The 21,223-nt window shown below is 37.8% G+C and overlaps 1 protein-coding gene across 6 annotated transcripts in view; it reads left to right on the top strand.

Annotated features, from left to right (window-relative positions):
* Positions 1–21,223, top strand: part of RPS6KA3 (ribosomal protein S6 kinase A3) — a 111,561-nt gene that overhangs the window by 34,125 nt on the left and 56,213 nt on the right. For 5 of the 6 annotated variants that reach the window (XM_027535117.1, XM_027535112.1, XM_027535114.1 and 2 more), the window contains one exon: positions 18,506–18,622. In XM_027535117.1, coding sequence (XP_027390918.1) covers positions 18,506–18,622 — 117 coding nt within the window. Of the gene's footprint in view, positions 1–11,257; positions 11,450–18,505; positions 18,623–21,223 lie in introns of those variants that run through there. The other variant, XM_027535116.1, reaches the window with a different exon arrangement.

The raw sequence follows: 21,223 nt of genomic DNA, 5'->3' as shown, positions 1-21,223 counted from the left end.
AGCTTGTGTTATGAGTTATCATCTATAATAGGATGTCTAAAGGTAATAACTGAAATTGGTGAGTCAGAAGAAAATAGTATAAAGTTATTAGCTGTCATATAAATACCAGAGGGAACAATGAATAGAGCTGAAAGGGTATTGGAAACACTAGGTACTGCTACTTTTTGGTTATATAAGCCTTGCATTATTTGACCTTTTAACCTTCACTCAGACCTTCTTGACATGGAGCTGCCCCTGTGATGTCTCTTAAACATGTCCCCTGATTTCTGTTTGTTGGGAGAGTTGTTTCATCCTGGCTGAATTTTTTTTTTTTACTTCTTCACACCTCATCTCTTCTGCTCTTCCTTCTGTTCTTTGCGCTGCAGTCTGCCTCCTTCCCATATCTTAATCCACCTTTCTTCCATCTTCTAGAATTTATTGCTGTTTTCCTTTCTTCTGCCTTTCTGAAGGTTCAACCCTTTCTTGTCTATATGTACTTGAAGTACAATTATTTCTTTCATGTGTCTAATAAAATATTAGAAAATTTATCTAATTAAATTGATCCGTACCAGAATAAACAGGTAGTTATCACCTTCCTCCATCTCCTTGCCCCAGGAATGTTTGCATGTTCAGTTCAGTCACTCAGTCATGTCCGACTCTTTGTGACCTCAATGGACAGCAGTACGCCGGGCTTCCCTATCCATCACCAACTCCCGGAGCTTGCTCAAACTCATGTCCGTCGAGTCAGTGATACCATCCAACCATCTCATCGTCTGTCATCCCCTTCCCCTCCTGCCTTCAGTCTTTCCCAGCATCAGGGTCTTTTCCAGTGAGTCAGTTCTTCACATCAGGTGACCAAAGTATTGAAGTTTCAACTTCAGCATCAGTCCTTCCAATGAATATTCAGGACTGATTTTCTTTAGGATTGACTGGTTTGATCTCCTTGCTGTCCAAGAGACTCTCAAGAGTCTTCTCCAACACCACAGTTCAAAAGCATCAATTCTTTCGGACTCAGCTTTCTTTATAGTCCAACTCTCATATCCATCCATGACTACTGGAAAAACCATAGCTTTGACAAGATGGACCTTTGTCAGCAAAGTAATGTGTCTACTTTTTAATAAGCCATCTAGGTTGGTCCTCCTTTTCTTCCAAGGAGCAAGCGCCTTTTAATTTCATGGCTGCAGTCACCATCTGCAGTGAATTTGGAGCCCCCCAAAATAAAGTCTCTCACTGTTTCCATTGTTTCCCCATCTATTTGCCATGAAGTGAGGGGACCGGATGCTATGAGCTTAGTTTTCTGAATGTTGAGCTTTAAGCCAACTTTTTCACTCTCCTCTTTTACTTTCATCAAGAGGCTCTTTAGTTCTTATTTGCTTTCTGCCATAAGGGTGGTGTCATCTGCATATCTGAGGTTATTGATATTTCTCCTGGCAGTCTTGATTCCAGCTTGTGCTTCATCCAGCCCACCATTTCTCATGATGTAATCTGCATATAAGTACAGGGTGACAATATACAGCCTTGATGTACTCCTTTCCCAATTCAGAACCAGTCTGTTGTTCCATCTCCAGTTCTAACTGTTGCTTCTTGACCTGCATCCAGATTTCTCAGGAGGCAGGTAAGATGGTCCGGTATTTCCATTTCTTTAAGAATTTTCCACAGTTTGTTGTGATCCACAGAGTCAAAGGCTTTGACATAGTCAGTAAAGCAGAAGTAGATGTTTTTCTGGAACTCTTGCTTTTTCAATGATCCAGCAGATGTTGGCAATTTGATCTCTGGTACCTCTGCCTTTTTTGCATGGTTCAGTTCAGTTCAGTTCAGTCACTCAGTCATGTCCATCTCTTTGCGACCCCATGAATTGTAGCACGCCAGGCCTCCCTGTCCATCACTAACTCCCGGAGTTCACCCAAACTCATGTCCATTGAGTCGGTGATGCCATCCAGCCATCTCATCCTCTGTCGTCCCCTTCTCCTCCTGCCCCCAATCCCTCCCAGCATCAGAGTCTTTTCCAATGAGTCAACTCTTCGCATGAGGTGGCCAAAGTACTAGAGTTTCAGCTTTAGCATCAGTCCTTCCGAAGAACACCCAGGACTGATCTCCTTTAGAATGGACTGGTTGGATCTCCTTGCAGTCCAAAGGACTCTCAAGAGTCTTCTCCAACACCACAGTTCAAAAGCATCAATTATTCGGTGCTCAGCTTTCTTCACAGTCCAACTCTCACATCCATACATGACCACTGGAAAAACCATAGCCTTGACTAGATGGACCTTTGTTGGCAAAGTAATGTCTCTGCTTTTGAATATGCTATCTAGGTTGGTCATAACTTTCCCTCCAAGGAGTAAGCATCTTTTAATTTCATGGCTGCAGTCACCATCTACAGTGATTTTGGAGCCCAAAAAAATAAAGTCTGACACTGTTTCCACTGTTTCCCCATCTATTTCCCACGAAGTTTAATGAAGTTTTGCATGTTTAATAGCCATCTTTGCATGTTAATTCATATTTATGTATAATTAATTGAATTTATCACCAGTTAACTTGCTCTAGCCACTGTATTTTGTTCTTCTCCCTTACCTGTTAGACTTTATTTTTATCCTTTATTCTGCTAAGGCTGGGAGAGAGAGATTGCCTTCATAGTAGAAGATAAGTTACTATATAGCTCCTCAAGTGAGGATACCTTCTTGGACTCCAAAATTTTCTATCTTTTCTCATCTGGTCAGAGGACTCCATGCTCTGATGATCCATGCTGAGGAAATAGGGCGTCTGAGCTGTTCGAGTCTCCATAATCATCCAGGAATCTCTAAAGCAGTTTCTTGTTTAGTGGGGAAATAATTCTCTTAATGGTTCTTACAGTGGCAGGCAAAGGTTCTTCTGAGGCTTGAGAATTAAAGGAGATAAATAAATACCTTGCACAAAGGAAGAGCCCAATAAGTGTTAATTTTCCTGTCCTCTTCCTCCCAGAGACTGATCCTGCTCTCTCAGACTATTCACCAGGGAGAAAGTATGCCTTTTAGAAACAAGGGTGGTATCCAGTAATTTTGTGGCTGACAGTAGACCTGGCTTCAGACAAAATTGAGAAATGACTTTCTCTTAATTTGGTCCTTTGGCCCTTCCGTTCCTTTTATTGTATATTTCTAATGGCCATGTGTATGTGAATTGCTCATAACATTAACTTTGTATTATATTACTACAGTCCTAAGTACTATATATCAACTCAGTCTTTTGTAGCTCTTGTATCAGAGTCACATGCATGATTGTCAAGAATTAGAAAAAGCTTGTTAAAAGTAGCAGTGGTAAAAATGGTTTTAAAAGATACATTGGAGATGGGTCATAGATGACCTTAGATGCCAAGTTAAAGAGCAGCACCCTGTGAAGGACACAGGTAGAGGTACATAGGCAGTGTCCTGTTCTTCTCACGTCTCCTGATGGGACATAGTTTTTTCCAATGTCTACACATGCCTAAGGCAGCAGTGATGTGTTTGATGGCCTTCACAGCATCAAGGGAATTTCACCAGTTCCCTGTTGATTTCCTGCATGTCCTTCAAGGTTCCCTCAAACTCTTTTAAAACTTGGATTTGAACATCCAGAAATGACACTCATAGCCATAAGTCCAGCACACACTTGTGTAGCTTTTGAAGTTATGGGTTAAATACAAACTACAGAAAGAGAAGCCCTAGAAGAGTAGATAATAGTCAGTGAATAACCCACTCAACACAGGAAAGTACAATAGAGTGCTCATTGGCAGTGAGCATTTGTGGAGTGATACATTGATGACACTTACTGACTGTGTAGAGTATTGTCTGTGGTTCTAACTCTCATAGGCTGAGAGTATATTTTAGCACTTAGAGCATGGGGAAAATATGCTCTAGTAGATTTAAGTATATGCCACTTAGAAAAATATTTCTGAGATTAAGTAGTATTATAATTAGCACTGCATGGTGGCATTAAATGGAGTATATGTATAATAGACAAAATTTCCAAGCATGTAAGATTTCCTATACTACATTTTTCACCCTCTTTCAGGGCTATTTTTAATTTCTAGTGTCCCTTCTCTCCTCCCCTAAGAGCTTTTAAAAATCACACATGCACACTCCCTTTCAAAAAAAAAAATCATAACTTGCCTAACTCATATAATCCCCCTGATCCAAATTTGCTTCTCCTCTGCTGTAGTCTGCTTATCACAATACTCATTTTTCAGAGTTTGAGTGATCCAAACCATAATTGGAAAGAAAGAATATTCATTTGATTAAGTTCTTTTGAAATGGGAATGGTTTATTTAGTTAACCTGAAATACTGGTGTATTGAAAGTTGTAACCTCTGTACTTGAGTGGATCTCTTAATTTACCCATTTTAGATGAAAATGACTAAGTGAAAAGAACTCCAGGCTAAGCAGGAAAAAATGAATAAGGAGACCAGCAATATTGCCTAGGGTATATTGCTGCCTACTGCAAGATGCCAGTCTGGGACTCTGGTGCTGCCCCGTTGCTCTTACATCATGCTCAGGGGAGATGTTGTGAGTGAAATACAGTGTGCTTTCCATTGAGACAGGGCCTTAGAAGCAACCCCTCTCCATTTTCAAGGAAGCCACTACCATTTGGTTCAGGTTGATGGTCATGAAACTTATTTCCCATTTCTGATTTAAAACCTTACAACCTTAACATTTTATAACATTTTTTACTAATGGATGTGTGCTACAGAATTCTTCCCCTATACTTAAATATCTGAAAATTTAGTATCTGAAAATTTGATTCATACAAAAAAAAAAAAAAAAAACAAAAAACACCCTGTATCTGAAGGAATTGGTTAAGAACATGTTAAGTTTTTATTATAGCAGTTGATTTTTCTCCAGCAGAGTTCAGCTCTCATAGAGTCATGAAGGTGGTTGATAATTGACCAGAGTTCAGGTTTTGCCAGACAAATATAATGTGTGGTGTAGAAAAAGTGTTCAGAAACTCTGCTGTGGACCCTCTACTGAGCCGTATTCCTTCAGGGTCATATCAAAAGGTTTAGCACCTCCTGGTGTCTGGCCTACGTCAGCCACTGGCCATACATATACACACTCTTTCCCCAGATATAATTGCCTGCCTGTGCTCCTACCAACAACATCGCAGCCATTCCCACTTCTGAACTTGGGCAGCAGGTTCCTTAACTTCTCTCTAACCTTTTGTTTCTTCATCTGTAGTGTGGATAACAGTACTTATCTCATTGCGGTGAGAAGTAACTGAAATAATTTCATGTGAAACATGGTTCTTAGCATATAGTAGTATCTTAAATGATATTGTTAGAATTATACTTGAAAAAAGTTTATTAATAAATGAGAATTCAAATAAAGGAATGGAGAATTCAGTGAATGAACTGGAAAAAGAACTACACAGTAAACCTATAAAAAGCCAGAGAAGAATTTAAATTCCAAAATTGATGAATTAGAAAACAGGAAAAATAAGAAACAAAAGGAAATGCACAACATTAGGAAAGCAAAATAGGATATAACCACAGATAGGAAGGAGATTAAAACATTATAACAACTGAAATATTTACAGATGAAATATTATAATGTCTGGGATTTACTTCAAAATAATTAGTTATGAGAGTGGGGGGAAGTGAGTATTTCAAGCAGAATTGGCCATGAGTTGATAATCGTTATAGTTGAGTGCTGGATTCATCAGGGTTTGTTATACTATTCTATTATGTAAGCTTGAAGTTTTCCTTAAATTTGATTAAAAAAAAAACATAATAGTGTACTAAGTATGGGCTTCCCTGGTGACTCAGTAAAGAATCTGCCTGCAGTGCAGGAGACCCGGGTTCAATCCCTGGGTCAGGAAGATGCCCTGGAGAAGAGAATGGCAATCCACTCCAGTATTCTTGCCAGGGAAATCCCATGGACAGAGGAGCCTGGTGAGCTACAGTGCAGGGGGTCACAAAGAGTTGGATACGAATGAGTGACTGACACTTTTTTCACTTTCATATGAAGTATATCTCTATGCCAATATGAAAGTCTTGCTGAAATATGTGTTTTTTAAGAAAACCTGAATGATTTCATCTAGGAAAATATGGAAAAACTATGACTTTACCCATAGGAAGGGAGAACTTTAAGTTATTAAAGAATATGTGTTGCTCCTGCTGCTAAGTCGCTTCAGTCGTGTCCGACTCTGTGCGACCCCAGAGACGGCAGCCCACCAGGCTCCCCCGTCCCTGGGATTCTCCAGGCAAGAACATGGGAGTGGGTTGCCATTTCCTTCTCCAATGCATGAAAGTCAAAAGTGAAAGTGAAGTCGCTCAGTCATGTCCGACTCTTAGCGACCCCATGGACTGCAGCCTACCAGGCTCCTCCATCCATGGGATTTTCCAGGCAAGAGTACTGGAGTGGGGTGCCATTGCCTTCTCCTAATATGTACTGCCATTGTCCTAAAACATATGAAAAATTTGTATCACCTTCTAGACTGTTTTATAAAGTTAGCAGAGCCCTGAAAATGAAAGAACACAGAAAAGGAAATTGTGCCAATTTAATTTATGAATACAGATGCAAAAGTCCTTCTAAAAATTTACAAATCAAATACAGATTTATAGTAAAGCAATGGAATTTTCCCAGAAATGCAAGCATATTAGGACATCTGTTGATCTAAGTTATCAAATCAGTGAGTCAAAGGAGAAAAACTAAGTTTATTATATTAATAGATAATAAAAAGACACTTTACAAAATTCAGTATTCATTCTTCTTTTAGTAAAGAGGAAGTTGTCTCATATTATCATGATTAAAATATGTCTAAACCCAAATATTGATAACTGTATTTGAATGATTTTCTGAGTGTATTCCCAAGTTAGGATCAAGGTAGCATTTATTAATGTTTGCTTTATGCTCCATAGACTATGAGAAATTTGAGTTTTAGTCTGGAATTCGAAGCCATTGAAGCATGTTAGATAGGGGTATGACCCAGCCTGATTTCTGTTTTAAAATTATTCTGGCTGCTGTGAATAAAAAGGATTATATAGGAGAAATCTGGAAAAAGGAAAATCAGTTAGATGGCACTAGATGATAATGGCTTGTACTGACAGTGTCAGAGGAAATAGAAACAGACAGATTTGAGGTATATTTCAGAGATAAAATATGTAGAATTTATTGATGGATTAAATATGAAGAGGAAGGAAATTAGATTGGAAAGGAAAAAGCCAAAAAGGGCTTACAGATTTTGGGAATCAGTATTGATGCTGCTGCCTAAAATGAGGCAGTTTAGCTTCCCATTACACTGGAAATCAAATCCAAACTTCTTAATAGTCTGTAAAACCCTGCTTGATGTGGCCCAAACCTACCTCCCCATTTCCTTCTCTTTCCTTGGTGTTCACACATTCTAGCCACCAAGGTCTTTCCTTTGTGTTTTGAGTTCATTAAGCTGATTTCCTAATCTCAGGGCTTTTGCATTTGCTGCTCATTCTGTTGGAAGACTCAAGACCATGAGTCAGCAAACTGTGTCTATAAAGGGCTGGGTAGTGAGTATTTTAGGCTTTGTGGCACGTGGGCTTTGTGGCAACCACTCATGTCAGTGGTAGCCATTATGTAGGGCAAAACCAGCAGGAGCTGTTAGGTAAATAGTGATGGGCATGACCAGATTTAGCCCTTGACTGCCCCTGCTTGGCTGTAGTTTACCCTTGCCTGAGGTCTTGGTATGGTTCTCTCATTATTATTTACATTCTTCCTGGAGGACAACTTGCCAAATAAGTTAGGATCAAGAAACTTTAAAATGCTGTATACTCCTTTAGAAGGTTCCATCCCTGGTGGCTCAATCAATAAAGAATCTGTCCACAACATGGGATCCCCAGGTTCTATCCCTGGGTCGGGAAGATCCCCTGGAGGAGGAAATGGCAACCCACTCTAGTATTCTTGCCTGGAGAATCCCATGGACAGAGGAGCCTGGTGGGCTACATTCCATAGGGTTGCAAAGATTCAGACATGACTGAAGCAACTTCGAATGCACTACCTCTAGAAATACAGTGCCATTTATAGAAATTATTTCTGATAAACTGTGAATGTACACAAAACATGGAGACATTCCAGTGATATAGATCAAATACCCACCACCCCAGGGAATTTATATAGTAGAATCCTCTGCAGTCATTAGTGACACATTGAGGCTGATTTAATAATAGAAAACAAGAGTCAGCAAACTATACCTGAGACCTGCCCCCTATTTTTGTTAATGAAGTTTTATTGGAACACAACGTCACCCATTCTTCTTCCTGCTGCAGTGGCGGTGTTGACACCAGTATGACTTGCAAAGCTGTATTTTCTGACCCTCTACAGAAAAAAAAATGATAATATTCTGTAGTATGGTTCAAGTGTGTGCATGTATACCTGTGGCAGAGTCACTTTGATATTTGGCAAAATTAATACAATTTGTAAAGTTTAAAAATAAAATAAAATTTTTAAAAAAAAGAGAAAAAAAATTAAAAAAAAAAAGAAAAAAACTAGAAAGCATTGACATAGTGAATTTTTTCCCCTCTTTTGTTTTTCTCCTTTTTGTTTATCTTTATTATTTAAGCTTTCTATCCTGGACATGCATAATTTTTATAATGAAAGTTACTTTAATAAGGTGAATGATAAAACCAATAAGACACAAAAATGAAAAACTAGCTGAAAATTTTAAAAGATAAATTTAAAGATAGTTAAAAGTTAGAGGCAGGAGAATATTAACAATAGTATCTAGTTTCATGGGTACAACCACACAAGTAGTGTCCATTTCAGACTTCAGTATATGATACTTAATTGGGCAGCCGTTATTTGAGTTTCTCCTATGTGGTGTTTGCTATAAGGATACAAGCAAGTATGGTGCCTGTTCCAAAGATTAATCTGGTAGGGACAATGGGATATGCTTAAACACTGATAAATGCCATAAACAATGTCCTGAAGGACTTTAAGAGCTTTTGTTCTGGTTAGGAGATAACTAACACCCAAGTAAAGCAATTGTTCAATGATATATATTGAGCTACTCTTCTAACTTTGTTTATGGTGCCTTTTGATGTAAAGGAGTTTTTAAATTTTATAACCAAATTTGTATCAATGTTTTCCTTTATGCTTGCATTTTCTAAACAGGTAGCCAAATACCACCACATCTCCCTCAGAGGTAAAGCGTCCCATTCTTTTCTGTCGCTATGCTTATCTTTTATACAGCAGTACCATGCTGTTTTAATTAAGGTATCATTTCAACTGAGGAAGACTTAGTTCAGATTTTGGTGTCTGAAATATTGCTTTATATTTTAGGGGTAATATTAAAAAGCATAACTCACAGTAAAATGTGAATTGTTAACCTGAGCATCACTAGTCATTAAAGCCAATTTAGACCAACCCTTTAAATTCAAAAAAGGTTATTTGGTTGCTCCTGTTCTTAAATGTTACAAGAGTAAAGTTGGTGACTGCTCTGTATGGGGACACTCCTGTTTTGTTTTGTGCACCTTAGTTGGTTGTAGAATAACCATGACGTTTGCCTCTTCTTGACAGTCTTAAGAAGCACCTCATGTTGAGACTGGTTCAGTGTTGGGTGATTGTCCTGGCCTTGCTGCCCTTTTGCAGTATTGTAAGGAGCCTTAAGTAATTGATTTTGGGAGATGGGAGGGTTTATGTTCTGATGGAAAACTTTTTTTTTTTTTTTTTGATGGAAAACTTTTTAAGTGCTTTCCTTGCTGAAAAACTAAGATATGCATTTTTAATCAAGAGACATGCAGTTTCCCAGGCACAGTTGAAAATTTTATCTTGGCTATTTGTTTGAGTCCCAGGTGATTCTAATATGTTTGGTTACATAGAATAATTTTTCTAATGGAGTAATTTTTTTTTAATTCTTCAACTGTATTAGGTCATTTATAGAACATGGCCATAAAAATTTGATCTAGCAGAAAGAGTCGTGGCCTTTCACATGGTATCTGTAACACCTAATACTGCTACTGCTAAGTCTCTTCAGTCATGTCTGACTCTGTGCAACCCCATAGATGGCAGCCCACCAGGCTCCCCTGTCCCTGGGATTCTCCAGGCAAGAACACTGGAGTGGGTTGCCATTTCCTTCTCCAATGCATGAAAGTCAAAAGTGAAAGTGAAGTCGCTCAGTCGTGTCCGACTCCTAGCGACCCCATGGACTGCAGCCTACCAGGCTCCTCCGTCCATGGGATTTTCCAGGCAAGAGTACTGGAGTGGGGTGCCATTGCCTTCTCCAAACACCTAATAGGCCCTCTAATGTTTGCTCAATACAGGACAGCAGCACTGAGCTCTCATGGTAGGTAGCTCTGTCATCAAATATGTGCCTCCCTTCACCGTAGTTCCTTCATGCTTGGAGCAAACCTGCTGATTTCTAAATGCTCTTCAGTTCTTGAAAATTCGGTGATTTTTATGAAATCGGTACAGGTTATGTAGATTAACATTTGAGGTTTTTATTGGTTCCACATAGATTGTGTACGTTAAATAGAGTATTTCCCCACAGATCTTGATGCTTCTGTCGTTTGGTTTTGTTTAAATGACACTGTCTCAGTGATCATGTCTGAATACTGGCATACTTTAAAAAATATTTCTCAAAGCAAAAATACCTTAGAAGAACTTCTGGAAGCTATTTGAGGATGAAATGGAGTAGGGGGTTGTACTAAATGTTCCTTTTGCTCACTAATAACCCAGGGAGTGGACTTTTTTTTTTTTAATTTAGATTTTATCAGCTAGGAATGTGAATTTTAACTGTGGGCCTTGAAGTCTTTAACCTGGTTGATAATTGATGTTAGGAAACCAATAAGAATTTAAATGTAATTTACTTTCATTTAAGATAGGAAGAATCTGTCCTTACATCACAATCAAAAAGTTTCTTGCATGTGGTCATTTTCTTCCCATAGTTCGGAAACTCTTCCTCATTGACAGGGAACACCCATTACATGTCTACATGTGACCTTAAAGTAGTCTTGAAACTGTCTTTTGGAGTGTGTGTATAAACATTACACAGGGTAAAATTTCACATGTGAATGGATGACTTATTATTTTAGCAGTGCTGACTAGTTTCCGTTGCTTTTAAAGTGTCATATAGTTAAGAAATACCTTAAGAAATACCAACCTATCTCAGGATTCTGAAATAAAAGAATGTTCATTTTACTGGTTGTGAAAGTCATCCAGATTTCTGGGAACCAGGCGTATGAACATTTCAACAGGATTTTGCTATCAGCAAATCTGTTTTGGTTTCCTGTTCTGGCCTCCCTACCTATCAGCTACATTAGTGCCCTCGCCATTACGGTTCTCCTTTCTTTTACCACAGGAAAATTGTCAGGCCTCTTTCTCTAGCATTTCGGGACCCGCCTGACAGGAAATTTTCTAATTGCCGGAACAGCTGGTAGGGAAAAACTTTGCAGGGGCTTGGCCTTCCCTTTCTAACTTAAGTTTTACCGTCAGAAATTCTTTTATCACCATCATGGTTTCGTAGCCATGTTTAAATTTCTGTCTTTTCGTGTTCGCTCTATACAGGTAAGCTTTGTTCAACTTCTTTAAAGACTAAAATGTTTCGGTTGGAGCTAAGTATAATTACACTAATTAAACAATTATTTTACTTTATATGTTCTTTTAAGTAGCTTTTCAGAATTCAAAACCAGTTCTTAAGGAACATTTAAAGGATGCTATTTCTGTTTGCTTAAAGTAAACCAGCTATTTATATTATACATTTCAACTCTGTGTATTTTCTACAGTTATTTTACATTGGCTTTTTAGTGCTAAAGTAATTTTTATCTTGTTAGTGTGTATAATTTTGTATTATAAAACAGATGACTGTAACTCTCAGTATTAAACTAGGCCTGAACAAAATTGGAAACGTACTAATATTTACAAGATTACCATGTAATAATAATGAAAGCAACATTGTAGGAGAATGTCTTATTTTAAAGTCAAGAACTTAAAAGCAGAGTTTTGTTGAAATTAGTTCTTTCAAAAATTTGAAGTTTTTAATCAATTATATTTTAAGCAGGTAATTTTATCTTAGAGTAGGCACAGTTTTTAAAGCATAACTTTGTTAAAATGTGTTTGTGAATGATAATTTGCATTGTATTTAATCTAAAAGCATGCCAAAATCAACTTGATATTTTCCCATGAGAATTGTGCTGTCCTCCTGCTTTTTAAAGAGAATTAAATTTGTTGATCAGGATTCCCGACTGGGAGAAAACTTAGTGCTCTTTGCAGCAGTTATTGAGAATATTAGTCTGGGAAACTAGCAATGCTCTTTTTTCAAGCATAGATTCAAGAAACTGGTTGGAATACTCTCTTAAAGAATTTGATTAAATGAGAAATGTTGAGCATATTTATTATTCATTAGCAAATCAAGTAAATTGGATTTGGTCAAATTGTAATCTAGAATAAATTAAAATGTAGTTTCTCACCACAACTTGAATAAGCAGCCTAATTATGTGTCACAGCCAAAAAATTAGCATATCTTTTTAAAATTAAAAAATGTGTATTATGGAACTATAAGTATCTATATAGAAAGCAGTGTTTAATTTTGGATTATATATAATCTTATAATTTCATTTGTCAGAGTTTTTTTTTATGATAGGCCACAAAATGATTACATATCCATGAGTAGAAAATACTTACGTATTGACTTTTACTAAGGAATATTTAAATGTTTTATTTCCAGCTTCAACAATGTTTTCTGATATTAAAAACAATTTTAAAAATACAAATGCCTTAAGAACACACTTCCTGATTCAAGGGAGGGGAGGAAAAAGGAAATCATGTATACAAGGCAGGGCATAATGCCAAATGTTGAATCACTCTTTAAAATCAGTTAATGTCACCCAGTTTGGTTTTTTGATGTTTGGATGATAAAATATTATGTTTTCTATAACTCAGGTAGGCAGCATCAATTTCAGTTCCTTTTCTTTAATCCTTTTAAAAAAACATTTTAAGAACAAAATTCTATTTTTTCCCTTTCAACTTGAAAGGAAACATTGAGTTAATTTTTCCCTATTAAGGGAAAGACCTCAAAGACCATTTAAGACAAAACCTATGGACCTTTTCTTGGTCCTGGGAAACAAATGAAGTGACCTTTCTCTGTGACGGAAGGAGCACCAAAAGATCCATCTGTCCATGAATTTTCTTCTGCCATTTTTCTGTAATGTCTAAAATGATACTCTTTACAAATTCCAAAAATTACAAATTTTTTTTAACTGAACGGACTTTGTTTTATCTATCAGGGTCATATCTCAACAAGTGTTTACCCAGTAGTACGTTTTTGAAACCCTGGGTAAATTCCTGAAGAGCAGTTACTTTTCAGTATCTTAGTATTGCTAATACCTAGCACCATGCTGCTGCTGCTAAATCACTTCAGTCATGTCCGACTCTGTGCGACCCCATAGATGGCAGCCCACCAGCCTCCCTCGTCCCTGGGATTCTTCAGACAAGAACACTGGAGTGGGTTGCCATTTCCTTCTCCAATGCATGAAAGTGGAAAGTGAAAGTGAAGTCACTTAGTCGTGTCTGACTCCTAGCGACCCCATGGACTGCAGCCCACCAGGCTCCTCCGTCTATGGGATTTTCTAGGCAAGAGTGCTGGAGTGGGTTGCCATTGCCGGGCCCATAATCTGAATTGCCTTCTAACAAAAAGGAAGGACCCTAAGAGAATATGTCATAGATCAGAAACACTTCCATCAGGACCAGGCAGTCACGAAGGAAAAGTACAAGAGCTGCCTGAGTTTTAGTCCCCTCTTGAACCTTTCCTTTTCTTCCTCTCCTTCTCACTCTCTGATCCGAACACTAGTTTCCCTGTGTGCGCCACACTGGCCTTCACACTGGTTTGTCCATTTGCCTGGAATGCTCTTCCCCCAGATGGTTGACTCCCTCAACTCCTTCAGGAAATAGCGTCTTTTCAGTAAAGCCTGCCCTGGTGTTTTTATTTCAGATTGCAAGGCCTTCTTTCCATCCATGCACTTCTGATCCCTCTTATCCAACTTAATATCTTTTTTCCACAGTATGTATCATGTTCTAAGATGAACTTACTATAACTACTATTACTAGTAGTAATACTACTACTACTTATTATTATTAGGTCTCTCCCAGAACAGCAAAGATTTTGTTCTGTTTCATTTATCATATGTCTCAGACAATTAGAAGAGTGCCTGGCATGTATTAGGTGTTCAATAAATAAATGTTTAAATGGATGAATGAATTAATTCCCATTCATAAGTTGAGAGTATTGAACACCTAGGCTGGGGTGCCAAGTGTCTGAAAGTGCGGGGAATGTAGATGAAGGATACAGGATTGTGATGTAGACCAGCTGCCAGCCTCACAATTTTACCTACAAGTACACCTTTATCAAATAAATGTGGACTTTGTAAAAATAAAAATATGAAATTTGTTACAACTTTTTTTAAATATGTAAGCTAAGTTTTTGTGATAATGAATGGGCAGCTACTGCTGCTGCTAAGTCGCTTCAGTCATGTCCGACTCTGTGTGACCCCATAGGCGGCAGCCCACCAGGCTCCCCAGTCCCTGGGATTCTCCAGGCAAGAACACTGGAGTGGGTTGCCATTTGCTTCTCCAATGCATGAAAGTGAAATCGTTTAGTCGTGTCCAACTCTTGCTATCCCATGGACTGCAGCCTACCAGGCTCCTCTGCCCATGGGATTTTCCAGGCAAGAGTACTGGAGTGGGGTGCCATTGCCTTCTCCAATGAATGGGCAGATATCCATATATCAGTTAAAGTGCAGTTGTGCTAGAAAATGTAAAAATGTGAGCCTCACAGAAAAATTATAATGGTTATAATGTATAGTTCTCCTCTACATCATTGACAAAATTCTTTTCCCATAAAATTATAGTTGCTTCACTGTATACTTAAAGGCAAAAACACAATTTTACAAACTATCAAGCTGTAATTCTATGTTTTCCTATGACAGATTGATTTCAGTAACAGTTGATTTAGTGACATAAAGATAGGTTTGTCACATGTGAATGTCAGTCTGTCCTTGGTTATCTATATCTTCAGAAATTTGATATTCTTCCCTGCATCTATCTCATTGGATTCCAAATATGAGCTGGAAGAGCACGCTGTTGCTTTCCTATCTGTTATCCAAGATTGCCCAAGCATTAGTATAACGTCCTAATTGAACCTCAAGTTCATTTCTGAAATATTCATGGTCCAATAACTTGGAAAGACTCTAACATAAAGCACAATTTGGGAATCAAGATACTAACCAAGGATATCATGCCTATTATGCTACTGTGACTTCACTTATACGTAAAAGTAGATAGAAAATGGTTTACTGATATGATTAGTAAAAATTTCAACTGGGAAGGAAAAGAAAAATGTGTTGGGAATAGAACAGTGGCAAGGTTTTGGAACTTGAGCCATAGACATTGATCTTTTCTCTCTACCCCCAAGGACGATTTTTATATTCTCTGCACTCTCAATTTAGAAAAAAAATTTTAAAAGTCTAATATCCTCAAAATGATTGCATCCATTTTGGAGAGGATGTGGTAGGGGAGTGGAGGAAAGTGCTGTTTAAAAAAAGAAGCTGAGAAAAGAAGGATTTGAAGATTTATTTTAAAACAAGATTTACCATAATAGAAACTTTGGTATGAAGGTGGGAAAATAAAGTCAAGGATGTCTCTCAGAAAAGAGACAGAAACCAGGAGAAAAAAAGATGAGAATTAAATTCCAGACATACAATGTCCAATTGATAGAGTTGTTGTAAAAAGAGAAACCCTGAAGAGTAGTTGGAAGGAATTTATCAAAGAAATGTTAGAATTCCACCAGAGTTAAAAAATTCAAGTCTTTAGATTATAAAGGTTTACCAAGCATCTAGCATTCTGAAGGAGAGGAGACCATTTTTATCTCACTTAGTGTGGAATTTCAGAAATACAAAAACAGAGAAAATTCTTAAAACTTCCAGAAAGAAAAAGCAGGTCACGTACTAAAAAGTGTGTATCAGACTAGCATCAGCAGCAGCGCTGACTGCTAGAAGGCAGTGGACAAATGGCGCCAACATTCTTGGGCAAGGTTGTTTTTATTCTAAAATTTGGTAGGAAGCCAAACTATACAAATGTGAAGACAAAATAAAGACATTTTCAGATGTGCGAGATCCAGAAAGTTTTCTTCCACATCACTTTTCTTAGGAAGTTAGAAGGGAGTGATCTAAGAAAGAGAGAAATGTGGGAAACTGAAAATAGTAAATTCAACCAGGAAAGCACTGACGATACATCCCGAGATAATACCTATGCAGCAAGGTCTAGAGAACAACCCTTCCTGAGGGAAGGTAAGAAAGGCTCTCAGAAGAATAGAAAGTATGATTAAAAGCTAAGATTTCAAGTCCCCTTGAATTGTCCCAGAAGTCACTGTTAGGGACCGTATGAAAGGAAATTTAATAAACCTCCTAGCCTTCGTTTGAATAATGTATTGTCATGAAAATGCTGCTGCTTGTATAGGCATTCAGCTTTTAGAATCAGGCTTTGGGGAGAGCAAGAAGAATTTGGTAGTGGTTACAAGAGAGGATGTTAATTTTCTTAATATTAAATTAAATATTAATACAGCCTTAAATATTAATACAAAGAAGCTATCAGCAGGTGGGGGGTAATTTGAGGAAAAGAATGTATGGGCACTATTACCCTCCTACAAAGTGAAGAGTTAGGATCCTGTCTAAAACTTATCAAAAAAATGAGAGGGTTTTGTGAAAATAATTATCAGATAGTAGGGAAGAAGATGATGGATGGCAGGGGCATATAAGTAAGTCCTTCATCTTATTTTTAAATCAGTAGGCATTGTCATAAAGTTAATAAACTAAAAAATTATCAAAGTTAGTGCAGAAAGAATTAGATTTTTTTTTAAAGCTTAGGTATGGCAGTGAGAAGAGACTTGCTTTTCATCTTAAACTATTCTGCCACTATTTGATTTGTTACCCATGTGTAAGTATTACTTAGATTTTAAAGACAAAAAATTTAGGAAACAGGAAATAACCCAGCTTGACAAAAGACTTTATAAGGGAATGTTGGGAAATAATGCCAGAAAAAGCAGTTGAGACCATGTTGCAGAGGACCTCCAGTGCCAAGGTGAAGCAGCGCATTTAATTTGGGAAAACTTGGAGAAGTTTTTGAGCAGTTGGTCATGTAACTGGAGCATCTACTTTCAGAAAATGAATTTGTCAGGAGGATGAATTGGAGTGGCAGTGGCAAAAAGGGGCATGATGAGTGACCAAGCTAGTTTCAGTTTCCTACAGGAAAGGTAATGACGGATTATATCTAGACAGCGTTACTAGAAATAGAATGAAAGGTATTCCCAGTACTGTGCTTAATACATAGTAGGTGCTTAGTGCGGTTATTCAAAGGAAAGGAAGGGTAGTCATCAAAAATGAAATCTTTCTTGAATAGTAACTGCTGTTTATTGTGAGATCCATGGCCTGATTGTAGCTCACACTGTGGAATGAGGCTTGATTCTGAATGCCTGTGACAATGCAGAACGGTTATAATCAGTAATCCTTCCCTGCCTGTGTTGCATTTTTATTTGTGACAGATAATTGTAGTGGGTATTTGCTATGAAATATAAGATGAAAAAATGTTGCAGCCTAATAAATTACATCCCACTTAACCCAAGGAAAAAAGTGCTAAAATATACAGCGTATGATAATAGTCTGTGACAAGCTTATGTTTCTCGTTTTGTTGGGTTTTGTTTTATTGTAGTTTTGGGCTGATTTTTATGTGTCTTGATTAAATAAGGTGTATTTAATCTTCTGATCTCAGGGTAAATAAATAATTGAAATTATATGTATACTTATATGTACTTTCAGCCTTTCTCTTCTGACACCTTCTCTCAAATATAGTAAAACCACCACCATCTTTAACTATCCTTTTCTTAACTCTAAGATGAAGAGTTCCATCTACTGTTCCATCATGCTGGAAAGACACTTTTTTTTCTGTCTAATCCTCCATCCAAATGTTAAATATTTTTTGATGTTGTGTTTTAGAGATATCCCTTTCTCCCCTCTCAGATCTCAGGTTGTCCTAGAAACAGGAAGTAACTTAGATATTTCAAACACAATAAATTTCAGCATGCTAATTCAGATGGCCTTGCTGAGGGTAGAAATTTCCACATTTACTTTGGAATATGTTTCAACCCCTCTCCCCAATAATCAGGTTTTTTTGTGTATAGTATTGATTCTACCTGATACAGCCACATATCAGAGCATAGCAGATTAGTCTGATCTGTTTTCAGATTTCTTTACACCCTATGCCCTCAGCCAATGAAACTAATTATTCTGATTATTTCCATTAGGAAGCATGAAGACTTGAAAATATTCAGTGCTAATGTTATGTAGAGGTTTAACTGGCCTGTGTGGTTGGCTGGTATTATTCTGTCTCTGACATTTAACTTAAAGTATATTTGCTTGGCATGTGTTCTCTTTTTACTTGATGGGTCAGTAAAGGCAGTTTATGTATGTTAACTTGAGGATTTCTAATATGAATACACTAAATTTATATTGTTTGATTTATAGCCAGAGGAAGTAGCTCTAACTCTGTTTTATCCCCTTATATTTGCATCAACAGGAAGAAGGCAGTATCAAAGAAATTGCAATCACACATCATGTAAAGGAAGGACATGAAAAGGCAGATCCTTCCCAATTTGAACTTTTAAAAGTATTAGGGCAGGGATCATTTGGAAAGGTAAGTCATGAATATGTACTTTTTAAAAAGTTGTTTTTTGAAATTAATGTGTATTTCATACAAATGGGGAATGGAAATATTTTATTGAAATACTACTGATCTCCCTACAAAGTGGTATTTTCTGTGTTTTTATAATTCTCACTGTCAATAAGTGTGAGAAAGTGAATAAAACCATTCAAAAGTACATTAGAAGGTTTTGTAAACTGGCAGTATTCAGTTCATTTTATCTTCACGGCGTTCCGTTCATTTTATCTTCACAGCATTCAGTTCAGTTCAGTCGATTAGTTGTGTCTGACTCTGCGACCCCATGGACTGCAGCACACCAGGCTTCCCTGTCCATCACCAACTTCCGGAGTTTACTCAAACTCATGTCCACTGAGTCGGTGTTGCCATCCAACCATCTCATCCTCTGTCGTCCCCTCTTGCTTCTGCCTTCAATCTTTCCCAGCATCAGGCTCTTTTCAGATGAGTCAGTTCTTCACATCAGGTGGCCGAAGTATTGAAGCTTCAGCTTCAGCATCAGTCATTCCAGTGAATATTCAGGACTGATTTCCTTTAGGATTGACTGGTTTGAGCTTGCAGTCCAAGGGACTCTCCAGAGTCTTCTCTAACACCACAGTTCAAAATCATCAATTCTTCAGCACTCAGCTTTCTTTATAGTCTAATTCTCACATCCATCCATGACTACTGGAAAAACCATAGCTTTGACTAAACCGACCTTTGTCAGCAACCTCTCTAATTGCACTTCTCAAATGATTAAAAAACCACAAAATGTTCCTGTGATACACTGGTCTCTTTTTGAGGCTTCCTGTAGAATTGGAAGGTGATCCTGCATTACATTGTAACGCTGCGTATCAGTCTTTCCTCTGGAATATCCCTAATTCCAGCAGAAAGTGAATAGGTACATCCAAGGAAATAGGGTTGGGGGTTAGCACTACAGATATGAAATTGGGGGACTTCTAGCTTGTCTTTAAAATGAATGCAAAGGTTGCATTCTAATCAGTGATATCTGTGTCTGTTTTAATATCTAAAAATATTTCCCAAATCTACTAGCTGAAATTGCAACATCTTTATCATTTTTCCCCCTGTTGCATACCTCAGGAGCACTTCCTGTACTCCATTTTGGGAAATATAGCTTTATAATCACTACTACTTGACCTGTTTATCTAGTACATTTCTCAGCAAGAGGAACTTTCTGAGAGTGCATTCAACTTTAACCATGCAATACTTCTTTGCCACCTCGCTGAGGAAGCATTTGAAGATAACATGTTTTGCAAGTTTCAAAACAACACCAGTTTTTCTCTCTTGTGTATTTTAATGGGACTATTTAGCAATTCTTGGCTAACATAGGTAATCTGTTACAGCTGTTAACTTCTTCCAAACCCAGAATGATATTTTTAATCCAAATACAGATTAAGTAGCCAAAAGAAGATAATCGTTGCAAGTTTGTGCTCTAGGTCAGCCAGAGGTAGATTCTCTTTCTTTTTTTCCTACATACTTGCTATTTGTGCTTGAACAAGTTACTGAACCTCTTAGAGCACCATTTCCCTCTTCTAGGCAGTCATCAGGTATTAAAGTTCTCAATGTTCCATTCTAGGCTCCCTTCTCCTCACTCTCTACCTGCTCCTAATTACTTTCTCTATGTCCACTATCTTAATAAAACCCTTGTACAGCTGACCTAAGAGATTTGCACCTTCAGTCTAGATTGTGCCTCCAAGCGCTGAACTCTATGTATAGCTACTTGTTTTTTTTTTTCTTTTTGCATACCTTAAAGTCAATTTAAATTCAATGTGTATAGACCAAACTCATGATTTTCCCCTAACCCCCAAACCTTTCCTGTTTTATTTTTCTCCATCACTATGAATGGCATCCATTCTTAACATATCCTTCTAGTCCCCACCCTTCCCTCTCCCCTCACCTCTACCAATATGATTTGTCCACAAGTTTTGTTGATCTAGTAAAGATTTCTCAAATCATGCCTGTTTTCTCTTTTTCCCTGCCACTTCTTCAGTCTATGCCACCACCATTTCTCCCTGACCTAATGAAGAAGGCTCCTACCTTGGGCTTCCCAAATTTATTCTTGCCTCAAGCCATTATTTACAGGGCACCCAAGAGGAGCTAGTCTTGTACTCTATCCCCTTAACCCTTTGGTAGCCTCCCTTTGCTTTCAGGAGAAAGACGAATTCTTTAAGATGATAGAGGAGCCCCTGAGTCTGCCCCCTAACTACCTCATCAACATCGCTTTATATACTTTTCGCTACCTGTGTTCTGGCCACATGGGCCTCCTTTTCAGCCTGTAAGCAAAAGCCTTTTGCACGTGCTGTTCCCTCTGCCTGAAACACTGTGTCCCACCCCACCTCTTCCTCCTCTGGTTAGCTCCTGTCATGCTTATGAGCTCAAAGAAGTCTTCCCAGCCATCCTGGCTAGATCATATTTGTCTCTTTTACCCTTGCAGAACATTACATACCTCATCTTCACAGCACTCACCACAATTGCAGTCTTTTGTTTGAGTAGTTATTCATTAATTGGCTATCTCCCACACTAGACTATATGTTCTATGAGTTCAGGGGCCATGCACGCCTTGTACCATGTCTCAGTGTT

Source organism: Bos indicus x Bos taurus, chromosome X (genome assembly GCF_003369695.1).
Source record: "Bos indicus x Bos taurus breed Angus x Brahman F1 hybrid chromosome X, Bos_hybrid_MaternalHap_v2.0, whole genome shotgun sequence".
Lineage (NCBI taxonomy): Eukaryota > Metazoa > Chordata > Mammalia > Artiodactyla > Bovidae > Bos > Bos indicus x Bos taurus.
Note: the sequence above shows the minus strand (reverse complement) of the source record. Positions and strands in the feature narration are given on the sequence as shown.